Source organism: Zonotrichia leucophrys, chromosome 11 (assembly GCF_028769735.1).
Source record: "Zonotrichia leucophrys gambelii isolate GWCS_2022_RI chromosome 11, RI_Zleu_2.0, whole genome shotgun sequence".
In the NCBI taxonomy this organism is placed as follows: domain Eukaryota; kingdom Metazoa; phylum Chordata; class Aves; order Passeriformes; family Passerellidae; genus Zonotrichia; species Zonotrichia leucophrys.
This window is the reverse complement of record NC_088181.1, coordinates 16,481,235-16,492,297: the sequence shown is the minus strand read 5'-3', so window position 1 is coordinate 16,492,297 and position 11,063 is coordinate 16,481,235. Positions and strand designations below refer to the sequence as shown.

At 49.6% G+C, this 11,063-nt stretch overlaps 1 protein-coding gene across 1 annotated transcript in view; it reads right to left on the bottom strand.

The window, feature by feature from the left end:
* The window catches only part of LOC135452981 (hydrocephalus-inducing protein homolog), a 25,091-nt gene extending 14,961 nt beyond the window's left edge, over window positions 1-10,130 (bottom strand). The window contains exons 1-8 of the mRNA XM_064723538.1: window positions 10,000-10,130; window positions 9,238-9,359; window positions 8,959-9,150; window positions 8,441-8,593; window positions 7,155-7,394; window positions 6,732-6,906; window positions 5,994-6,135; window positions 3,906-4,739 (exon numbers count right to left, since the gene is read on the bottom strand). Coding sequence (XP_064579608.1) covers window positions 3,906-4,739; window positions 5,994-6,135; window positions 6,732-6,906; window positions 7,155-7,394; window positions 8,441-8,593; window positions 8,959-9,150; window positions 9,238-9,359; window positions 10,000-10,108 — 1,967 coding nt within the window. The 5' untranslated portion in view covers window positions 10,109-10,130. The remainder of the gene's footprint in view (window positions 1-3,905; window positions 4,740-5,993; window positions 6,136-6,731; window positions 6,907-7,154; window positions 7,395-8,440; window positions 8,594-8,958; window positions 9,151-9,237; window positions 9,360-9,999) is intronic.
* Between the last annotated feature and the right edge of the window lie 933 nt (window positions 10,131-11,063).

Sequence of the window (11,063 nt, the reverse complement as noted above, 5' to 3'; positions counted from 1 at the left end):
CACCATCTGCAGATCATGTATTGTTCATCCCCTCAGCTGTACATGTCACCGAACTGGCATTATCCCATCCTGTATTTCCCTTTGGCATTCTCTTTCAGAGCACAGATGTGATAAAACCAGAAAGTACAACTTGAGTCAATCTTTACCTTCAAACGAAATTCAGGACTCTCTGGCAGAAACTAATGTTCTGCAAGTTTAGGAGTCCCTCGCAGAGCAATGTTTTGCGAGTTCTCGCTCACAGTCAGCACTGTTCTGCGAACAACTCCGCTGGCAGTGGCCGAGTGCCGCCGGCTGAGCGCACCGGGTGCGAATGAGCAGCAGGGCGGCTGCGGGCGCTGAGGCCGCGGCGCCGTCACAGACGCTGAGGGCCCGGGCGCGGTTACCGGGCAACCGCGGCACCGAGCCTGGGGCCGGGCCGGGCCGCGCTGCTGTGCGCAGGACATTGGCACTTTGGCTGCTGACTTGGCTTTAGTGCTTTCTGCAGAGTCTTTCTGTATTTATGAAAGTTTAAAATGTGGTGATAAAGGCACCTTTGGCAGGTCTATACCCTGCTCTTTGTATAGCACTAGGATGCTGTCCTGGCTGGAGCCCCAGCAGGGGCTGAGGGAGCTGGGAAGGGGCTCAGCCTGGAGCAAAGGAGGCTCAGGGGGCCCTTGTGGCTCTGCACAACTCCCTGCCAGGGGGGGACAGCCGGGGGGCCGGGCTGTGCTCCCAGGAACAGGGACAGGAGCAGAGGGAACGGCCTCAGGCTGGGCTCAGGGTGGGCACAGCAGGAATTTGCCCATGGAAAGGCTGCTCAGGCCTTGGCAGGGGCTGCCCAGGGAGCTTTGCAGTGCCCATCCCTGCAGGTGTCCCAGGAAGGGCTGGAGGTGGCACTCAGGGCTCTGGGCTGGGGACAAGGTGGGCATCGGGCACAGCTGGGACTCCATGGTCTCAGGGAGCTTTCCCAACCTTGATGATTCTATGATTCTATGAAGGGATGATTCAAAACAGATTTTAACTCTAAATCTATCATACGCAAATATAACAAAGGTCAAAATTCACCTAAAAGAAACTGAAGATTATTCTTTAAGATTGAAATAATCATATGTCAATGTTGCATACAACATTGTTACATACAATATTGTAAAGCTATATAAAATAAGAGCCTTGTTACCATTGTAAAATTATGGCTCAGGCCTGCTGCTTCGGCTAAGTACAGCTAACAGCTGGCCTGACAAGTTCCTGTGAGAAAGGAATTTGCACCTGTGAGAAGAAAGACTTCTACCCACATGTTCTATCCAAGAGATGAGAATGGGAGGAAAGGTTTTCACTAATATATACTTTAGCAACTACTAACCAATGAACCGAATTGCAGTAAATTACCAACCAATTAAAATGAAAGACAATGCCTTTAGAAAACCAAATAAAATGTGAGCTGTGAAGAATAAAGTTGGGCTGTTGTGCATGAAGACAGCGACATGTAAAGACAGCATTACATGAACTACCCTTGGGTTTAACATCATCAGTGAAAAGTTAAACTGGACCTCTCTATTAGGAAAGGATTATTCGTTCAAATTTTCTTGTCCTTGAAGAGAATACAAAAGTCTTTATAGATATATTACTGCTTATGTAAATGCAAACACCTTCATGTTAACATGTAGAGATACATTCTGATTAACATTATTGACAGACCAATGGAAGAGGAAAAATAATCAGATTTTATAGGCTGACTTCTTCCCACTAATACCTGGCCTTTCTGGCTGAGATGCCAGACTTATGACCACACTGCTTAATTCTTTTTCAGTTAAAGAGGAAGCAGAGTTGCGAGAAAAGCTGTGCCTCCAATGATGCCTGGCCTTGTACACATCTAGTAAAAAAGATATTTGTGATTGAAGTTTCTCAGAAGGCAGATCTTTGCCTTGGAAATGCAACTCTCAGTCAGTGACTTTGTTGGCAGAAGGTGAAAGAAGATGCAGCTTGTGCCTTTTCTGTGTTTATCTTTTGTGTGCTGGTTTCAGAGTTTGTTTCATGCTGCTGCTTTTCCCCTGCTCTTTTCCCCGTGGGTGTTTTGGGGGAGCAGAGGTGCAGCGGCCCCGGGGGGGCTGTGGTGGCCGAGCCAGGCGAGCCCAGGGCAGACTGGATTCACGGCCACAGGGCCCTGCTGGGATCCATAGATAATGAGAGGATTGGCCCTCACAATTAAGGGATGACTATTGTGTGAATATTAAGAGAAGCTTTATTGATGTGTACTTATGTCATTGTAGTTTAAATGTCCTCTCTTCTCCCCATAGTTTCCCTTTTTGCAGTGCTTTCCCTCTTCCCTGTGAGCACCATAGGCCCCTGCTCTGGCCACAAAGGCATCAAGGTGATGAGGTTATTTCTCCTTTCACTGGGCCTCATTTTTTCAGAGCTGATCAGTATCTGATCTGGCTGTGGCTGGAAACTGACAGAGACAATTTGCCAACAAAAGCCTCATGGCATCCTCATGGTACAGTGCTCCTACAAACCTTCTTCAGTTATTTCCCATTCCAGCACCCAGGGGAACATTCAGTGATGTCAAAGATCAACATTTCCAGCTAATGGACTTCCTCATAGTTCTCAAGTAACTGGATTTCAAAACAACAGTTATTTATTTCCATTTCCCTAAGAGACATTGGACATTATTCTTTTCTTTTCTCATGCTGTGGAGCCTTGTGTAAATGACTTGATAGAATTTGGTAAGTTTTGTTGATTGTAATTGGTCTTTTATGTATCTTATCCCATATCTAATAGATAACCAGTGATAACCTTCATGAGATAATACCCTCACAAGAGTGTGCTGTTTCAACATCAGAACATAGAAGCCTTTTTTAAATGAACGAAAAGTGGGAGATGTCATAGACAGAAGAATTATAAAAGAAAGGCCTTATGAAATCAGGCCTTGTTCTTGTTATAGGTAAAAGTTAAGTTAAATTAGGGTACAGTTCAATTGTATTAATTATGTTAAATTAATTGTATTATGTTAAGAGGAGGGGGCTTGTTGGAATGTTCTAGAAGGGTCCAGGGTTTGGTGCAAGGGTGGTCTGGCGGGGCAAGGCGAGGGATTGGATGAAAGATCTGACCAATCATTTGAAGCCCTGCAGAAACAATTGGTCCAGAATGAACGGCGTTAAAGCTCAATATGAAGCCTGGAAATGGACCAGTCGTCATGCGGATCCAAAATGGACCGATCCTGGACTCGAAGGGGGCTATAAATGGGGGAAGTTCGGTTGGGTTGAGGTTCTTCTTCTGTTTGGATACTTTTTTGGTGGGGAGAACCCAGTGCACTTGGGGTTAGCGCACTGTTCTGTTTTTGGCTCGCTCTGTGGGTACCTGGGCTTATCCTGGGCACTCCATTCCTTGTAGCTCTTTTAATAAACGAGAACCTCTTTCTCCAGAGAAAGTTTGGCCTTGTTCATATTCATAACATTTTGCTATATTAATAGTTGGCCTATCATCTCTTTTAAGTGCAGCTAAGCAGTTACAAGTTCCCATATGAAGCTATTTTGAGAATGAGAGTTTGTTAACAATCTGTTCTGAGGGTGAAAAACAAATGCACCTGCAACACCAAGGGATTTGTCTCATGAGAATCAGTGAAGAGAACAGGTAAACAATACAACAGAGAGATTTGATGTACAAGTAAAATATATTTTATTAATCAATAGAGTAATAAGAAACAAATCTATTAACTAATTAAAGTTGCTCACAAAGTCTGAAACTGTATAAACAAAGTAGAGTGAGTAAAGAATGGTCTTTCCCTGCGTGAAGAAACTGAGTCCCCAGAGGTGGTAACCTTCCTATCGACACAGATGATACCCAGTCATTGTGGAACATCATCATCTGACTGCTTCCTCTGCAACTTTGCACCTCCAGCTGAGACGATTAAAGATTCCTTTGGTCTCTACATTTTTTGTTCGGGCTTCTTCACCTTCTCCTGAGGCTTATTGGTCTTCTGACCTTTGTTTTCAGCTGCATACTGGGACTTGTTTCTCTTTTGGATAACAGGTAACCGCACGGTACCCTGAACCCTGTTCCAGTAGGAGAAATTCTGCTGCAATGACTCATACGTCTGAAACCTCAGTAACAAGTTCTCTATCTCAGCTGCATCCTCTGAGATTTTGGTTCCCCCCATATTTGGGACTTTGGTTCCCGCCTTCTTTGGGGCTTTGGTTCCCCCGTTCTCTGGGGCTTTGCTTTCACCCTTCTTTGAGGTCTTGGTTTCACCTGTCTTTCGGGCTTTGGGTTCCATCTTCTCTGGGGCTTTTACTTCCCCCTTCTTTGGAGCTTTGGTTTCCTTCACTGGGATTTTGGATTCCTTCCACTCTGGGGATTTGGTTTCCTTTTCTGGAGGTTTGCTTTTCTTCTCTGGGGGTTTGGTTTCCTTCTTTGAGATTTTGGTTTCCTTCTTCTCTGGTATTTTGGTTTCCTTCTTTTCTGGAGGTTTGTTTTTCTTCTCTGGTATTTTGGTTTCCTTCTTTTCTGGAGGTTTGCTTTTCTTCTCTGGGGCTTTGTTTTCCTTCTCTGGGGCCTTGGTTTCCTTCCCCTCTGGTGATTTGGTTTCCCCCTTCTCTGGGGGTTTGGTTTTCCCCTTCTCTGGTTTTGGAGGTTGGATACCCACAGAGACACCCTTCTTGTCCTCCTTCCGCCTCTCTTCCTCCTTCCGCCTTTCTTCCTCCTTCTGCCTCTCCTCTAAGGCTTTTGCTTCCCGCTGATGCCTTTGAACCAGCCACTTCAGCAAACTTCAGCAAACAAAACAGAAAACATTGCTGAGAGTCACCACCAGAAATTGAGCTCACCAGTCCTGGTTGGCCCTGCACTTCATTCCTTGACCCTGAGGCCAGGCAGAACCACCAGACCATTTCCGTAAATTTTTCTCAACCCACAGAGGCTGGGAACATCCCAAGTGAGGGCATTGGTGGAAGGGGACTTCCAGGACCAACCAAACCTGAACCATGCCATCATAAGGTCTTGGCTGTGCAAGCTCCCTCGTAAGGCACAGCCAGACCCCTCCAGCCCCTGCCAAAGGCTGATCCACCAGCTCTCTGTGCTGATGCCTGAAAACGCCCTTTGTCTCTTAATTTCCCAGTTTAAAGCAGAGCACAGATGGCTAACATCTGCTTATCTCTCCTCCAATTCTTACTCAGCTCATTCAGCACCCCTCAGGGTACAGCCTGCTCCTTAATGACAATAATCCTATCAGTCAGAAAGCAAAGGCTGCAGGAACTCCTCTCCTGCAAGACAGGCTCTTGTCAGCCAGATTTCCTGCTGGAACCCAGCTGTCACCAAGCAAACCAGTGCTGTCTGCCATGAAAACCATCTGAAGCAGCCTCATCTGTCTCCTCTCCATGAAACCAAATTCAGCCTGGGCTGAAGGAACTCCTGATACACAGTCTTGCTTTAACCAGCCTCCACTCTCAGCTCCACACTTTGCCTATGTGTCCTGAGCTGGGCTGCCTTGCTGGAGCAGAGCTTCTCCTGGGCTTGCCTACTGCTGCAGCTGCAGGGGAGCCCAAAGGACATGAGCTTTCATGGGTGCTGTCCCACCATAAGGAGAACCCTGGCAGATCAGCATTGCAAGGACTTGCAATGCTGTGGCAGGACCAGGACCCAAAGCAAGGTTTGCTCTGTGCCCCACACCTGCCCATACCACAACCCCACTGTTTTGGTGAAGGGACATGATGAAGAAGGTGCAACTCAACACCATGGACCTAAAGACACCTCTAGAGGCAGTGCCAAGGCAAGCCCAGAGCCCAGCTCCCTGCAGGCGGCATCTCAGGCAGGAAGGCTCACCACTCAAATAGAGAAGAAGATCTTCTGTCTCAACAGAAGAAGGTCCTTCCTCTCTTGGGAGCCAGGGAGCTCAGAGTGGCCATCCCTGTGCTGCTTCTGGCCTTTACTCTGCAGCACCTCTGAGCTCAGAGTCCTTGGAGCAGGGAAGACCTCCAGGGACAATAACCCATGGCAGAGCAGTAACCCATGGAAGGCTTACTCACTTTTGCCTCCGTATGTGCTTCCTTCCCAGTATTATTTTATCCATTTCTGCTTTCTTCTTCTCAAGCTGGGCATAATACTCATTCACATCTATTTGCAAGATACGTTCTGTGTTCCTCTGCAGAGCTTTTTCCCGCTGCATTTCTTTAGCACAAACCAGAAGAGAAACCATGAGTGACTGCAAGCAGAGCTGGGTGCTCTGGGGCAGCTGCAAGGATTCACAGCTTTTCCTGACGCAGCCTATCATCCCAGGAGATATTGGGGAGCTCATATCCCTGCTCCACTATTCAGAAAATCCCCCAAACTATGGCTGGGCAGTAAAGTCCCCATGCCCTCAGATCCCAGGAAAGGACACTCGGTGAAAACAAGATGAGATTGTTCTTTGCTGCTGGGAAGGTGCAAATATAAAAGAGCCAGTGATATTAGACCTGGTCCTATTGGCTGAGGAACTCATCCAGCCCTAGTCTTTGTGGCTAAGGGACACAAGGGGAATATCCTGATTATTTCCCTAGTCTGTGGCAGGCAGATAGGAGCTTGCTTTGGCTGCACTCAGGATTGGAAAAGGATGCTACAGCCCTTCAGCCAAGAGTTCCTCCACCAAGCTGGGGAACAGGCAGCTGCTAAAAGGATGGGCTTTCCCTGGAGAGCAAGGTGACAGAGAGTTCAGGGTGTATGGGCTGGAGTCCCTGCTGTGACCACAGGCAAAACAGACACCACCAAACCCTCACTACTTTTCTGACCTGCTGCTGCCTTGCCCATGGCCTTGGCCTCAGCCTCAGTCCTGGCCTTGAGCTCTGCCTCTTGAGCCTTTGGCCTCCACTGTGCTCCATGATTCTGCAGCACCTCTCGGGACAGTGTCTCAGCTACAGAACGTGGAGGCAGAAAAAATCTCTTTTGGTACTCAGACCGCAGGATCTGTGTGTGGAGGGAAGAGAAGCCATAAGCAAGATTCCTTTTCTTGCCTTTCATCACACAGACTCAACAAACCCATTTTCTGTCTCCTCCCTTCCTCCCAACAACACAAACTATTTAGTTTAGGTCCTCCCACAGCATGTCAGCAGGGCTTTGCCCTGGGGATTGCCTCCATCTCCCTGGCACAAGCCTGGGAATGCTGGAGTGCTGTGAAGCTTGGGCAGCGTGTACATGGGGACCAGACTTCTCACCTTCTCCTTCTCAAGGAGATGCTCATGAAAATCCATTAAGTAAGACTCAGTGGGGAAGTTGCATGGGTTCTTCGTCACCACTGTGGCCTCCACCCCATCGCTGTCCACCGACATCCCTCCCATCTTTAGTGCTGGGGGCCTGAACTCCAACCGTGGCTCCAGACCTTGTCCTGAGAGGTGCAGCTTTAAGCGATTGCTGCTCCCACAAATGATAAACTCCAGCTCATTCTTGTAAGACCTCTGAAAAGAGGAAAGTGCAGAAAACTCATCCATGAAGTCCCAGGTGACAGGACCCCAAATACAGCAATGATTGCCCCAAGGTCAGGGTGTTATCAGTCCCTCCAAGGTGAATGGAAACCAGATATTTACTTGTGCTAGGGACTAGAGCATCTGTAGTAGTCTGGGTCTGAGTAACTGGGATGAATGCTGGTGTGCACTGTAACTGGGTATCAGATGGATGTACAATGGCCTGTCAGACATTTTCACCTAGTCATGCAGGAGTGCAGTGCTCATGGGAAAGGCCCTCAGGGTTACAGTCCTGGCACTGCTGCATCAGGCAAACACCAGCTCCAGGAAAGAGGCAAATGAGCTCTTGCTGGCAAGAAATAAGGGTCATCTTCTCTGCTTAGTGTTTGGCTCTGGTCCAAGCCAGACACAAGATGGTTACATTTCTTGAGCAATTAAAAGATCCCTGGGAGTGTGTGTGGGCACAGAAGCACTTGTGCCCACGCTGGTACACACTGCCACTTTCCAAGACCCAGCAGCCACAGGCAAACCACTTTTGGGAATGCTTTGTCCTTTGAGCTGCATCCCCAGCTGCACAGGAATGTGCAGGCAGGCCAGAGCCCCAGGGACTGCTGGCAGCACCCCACTACAGGTGACTGTCCTGCCGTGCCCAGGAAGGTGGGTGGTGGCTGTTTGGTCTGTCAGTCCTGCAGCAGGATGAGCCATTCCAGGATTATCCTCTGTGAGTGGGCAGCTGCTCTGCACTGAGTGTCACAGCTGCAAATACAGCCAGGCAAGGGGCAGGCTGAGGGGAGTTGGGCACATCCCCCCCATGTGCCAAGAGGCAGCCTCAGAGCCCTGGAGCTCTCTGTGCAAGCTCCCTGTGGGCATTTCAAAGCACATCTCACGGGAGTGCTCTGTGGGGTGAACTGAGCCACGCTGAGTACGGGGTTTGCAGAAAGCTCCCTGTGAAGGCAGAGCTCCTACCACACTCTCTGCACCAGGCCCTCATTTCCAGATAGCCCTGACAGGCCTCCTGGGCTGACACCCGCCAATCTCACCTCCTCCTTGGGTGTAAACTGGATTTGCAGATTCTGCCACCTTCCTGCACAAAGGATTCCTTTGGAGGGCGTCACGTGAAAAGGACAGGGCTCATCCACCAGTGCCTGCAGCTTCTGACGTATGACTGGTGTCATGAATTTGAGGTGACTATTCTGGGCACAGAAACCAATAACGTGAGGTCTCCTCATGTTCTGAGTCACTGACACGGTGCTGAGAGCACCCACAGCCAAACCAAGTGTGGCCCCAAAGCCCAGAGCTGGAGGGAAAGCCCTGTAGACAGGGCAGGCAGACAGGGAACTACTGTCCTCGGAGGAGGAGGAGGAATGGGTGAAGATGGCAGCAAAGCAAAGCATCAGCTAATGGAACAGGTTGAGGCAAACCAGCCTTGATCTAGACCCTCAGAAGTTTCCACAAACACACTGCAGACCCAAGTGTTCAAGCAGCCACAGAGCAGAAAGGGCAAGAGTCACAAAGAAAACCCAACCAAGTCCTGTGTTCAATGTTGCCTGTGTTTTACCTTCAGAACAGGCTCCTTGGAAGCAATGAACCATTTGCAGGATTCTGGAAACCGGTTGTAGAGTTGGATGGTCTCAACCTGGCAGTCCCCAATAAAGATGTCAGAGAACTGCAGTCTGTTCTTGGAGAGGGTGAGTGACAGTTCAGACACAGTGGCACAGATGCGGATGGTGTACATAGGGCCTTTTGTCACCTGGAGAAGGACAGAGAATTCAGCAGAGCGTGCAGGTGACATCTGCTGCTGTGCCCAGCCTGCTGCCTGCCCCAAGAGCTGTGGTACCTCTATGGGCAGCACCACTTCCACGTCACCATATGGCTTGTGGGCACTTTCAAAGCGCACGTCGAAGTCCACGCTGTTGTTGGGGGGCAGGCAAATCATCTGGTCCAGGCCCACGCTGAAACCTTGAAGAGATGAACACAAAGCAGCTGAGATACACACAAAACACAAAATGTGTACAAGCACGTTAAAGCCTTACAGGTGTCCTGGCTGAGAGGTGTGGCAAAAGCCCCACGCTGAGCTGTGACCTGGACAAAATCTTAAGAGTGCACCTGAACACCCTTCAGACACAGTGAGCCACTGTGTGATGGAAGGGCAGCCTTGCCTCAAGGCCTCTTTTGGAAACCTCTTTTGATCCACCAGGGGATCTCACAGGCTGCTTCCTCAATAAAGGCTGAATACAGGTGCTGTGAACCTGTGTGAACTCCAAACAAAGCACTCCCAAAATACAGCAGACCCCACTGGTTGGCAAAACAAGCCCACAGAGTGTCCAAAGAAACTTGCTGCTCGTGGGAGCCAAGGGTGGAAGATGCTGAGAGGTGACCAGGGTGATGGTCACCATTGGCCCCTGCACTGAAGCGTTAGGGCAGTCACAGGCAGGCCAGGTCCCTGGGCATGGCTGGCCAGGAGAGTTCTGCCTCTACAGCTCCCAGCAGGGGCACTGAGAAGAAAAAGCTCAGAAACCTCCCCAGGTTCAGGGGCTTCAGCTAATCTGTCTGAGACACCTCCTTCAAGGGCACAGGAAGTGTCTCCAGCACTGCTTACCTGTGTCCTGCAGGACAGATACATCCACCTGGAAGGACACATGGATCTGCCCAGGGTTGGTGATCTTCAGAGAGTGTGACTCTGTGTAACCCTTAAGGACAGGGCCCATGTCCAGGACATACTGGGGCAGCTCAACTCTGCAAGGAATAAGGACAGTCCTTAAACCACAGCCTGGCTACACATCCAAGTGGATGGAGGATACAAATAAAGTGGCTGTTTCTCTATTCACTGCTGTAAAAACTCAGCTCAAGCCCATGAAACCCATGGCCTGACCACCTGGCAATGACTTTGGGAAGTCAGGAGGAGTGCAGGTCCTAGGTTTGATCAGCTACTAATGGTACCTGAAACTAAAATTAGTTTAAAATGGACACTGGCCACAGCTCATCTGCCATGAAAAGCCAGTCTAGGTGAGTCCACTGTCTCAGTGGAACTGCCTAGCCTGGTGTACAGCTTGAGCCTGAAATTGCTTTGGAGTCTAGGAATAAGGTTTGCCTGCACAGGAAATCTTCATTGCTCTGCAACCAGACCACACGAGCTGCTCTGCAGAGCATCTCCTTCCTGAATTGAAGCCTCCTGTGCTTGTGCTGCATCACGATGGTGCAAAGGGACAGGCCAAGTCACCTAGATAAGCCCTGCCACCCCACCAGGATCCAAACCATCTGATGCTGGGTTTTAAAGGGTTTGCTGACATGTGCAGTTCCCTTCTCCTTTTGTTCAGTGTCACAGCTGCACAGCTGTTAGCTGGAAGCAAGACCTCAGCTGGGAGTTGTCTCTTTCAGAGCTAGGCAGCAGGGACAGAATCTATGCTGTCTGGAAGGGCTAGAAGGTCTGCACTGGGTCCCCCAGCTCTAGGGACAGAACCCCACACCTGTGGGGAGCTGAGCAGTGCAAAGCTCAGCGTGGTGCTGGGGAAGGGAGGACACTCCGCTGCTCACATGCAGCGTGTCACAGCCACCAGGACCAGAGCCTTTCTGGAGTCCAGGCTGTTCCCAGCTCTGCAGACACATGGAGCTCTCAGGAGAAGGGGACATGGATGGGTGTTCCCCATGGGGCACCTGGAGAGG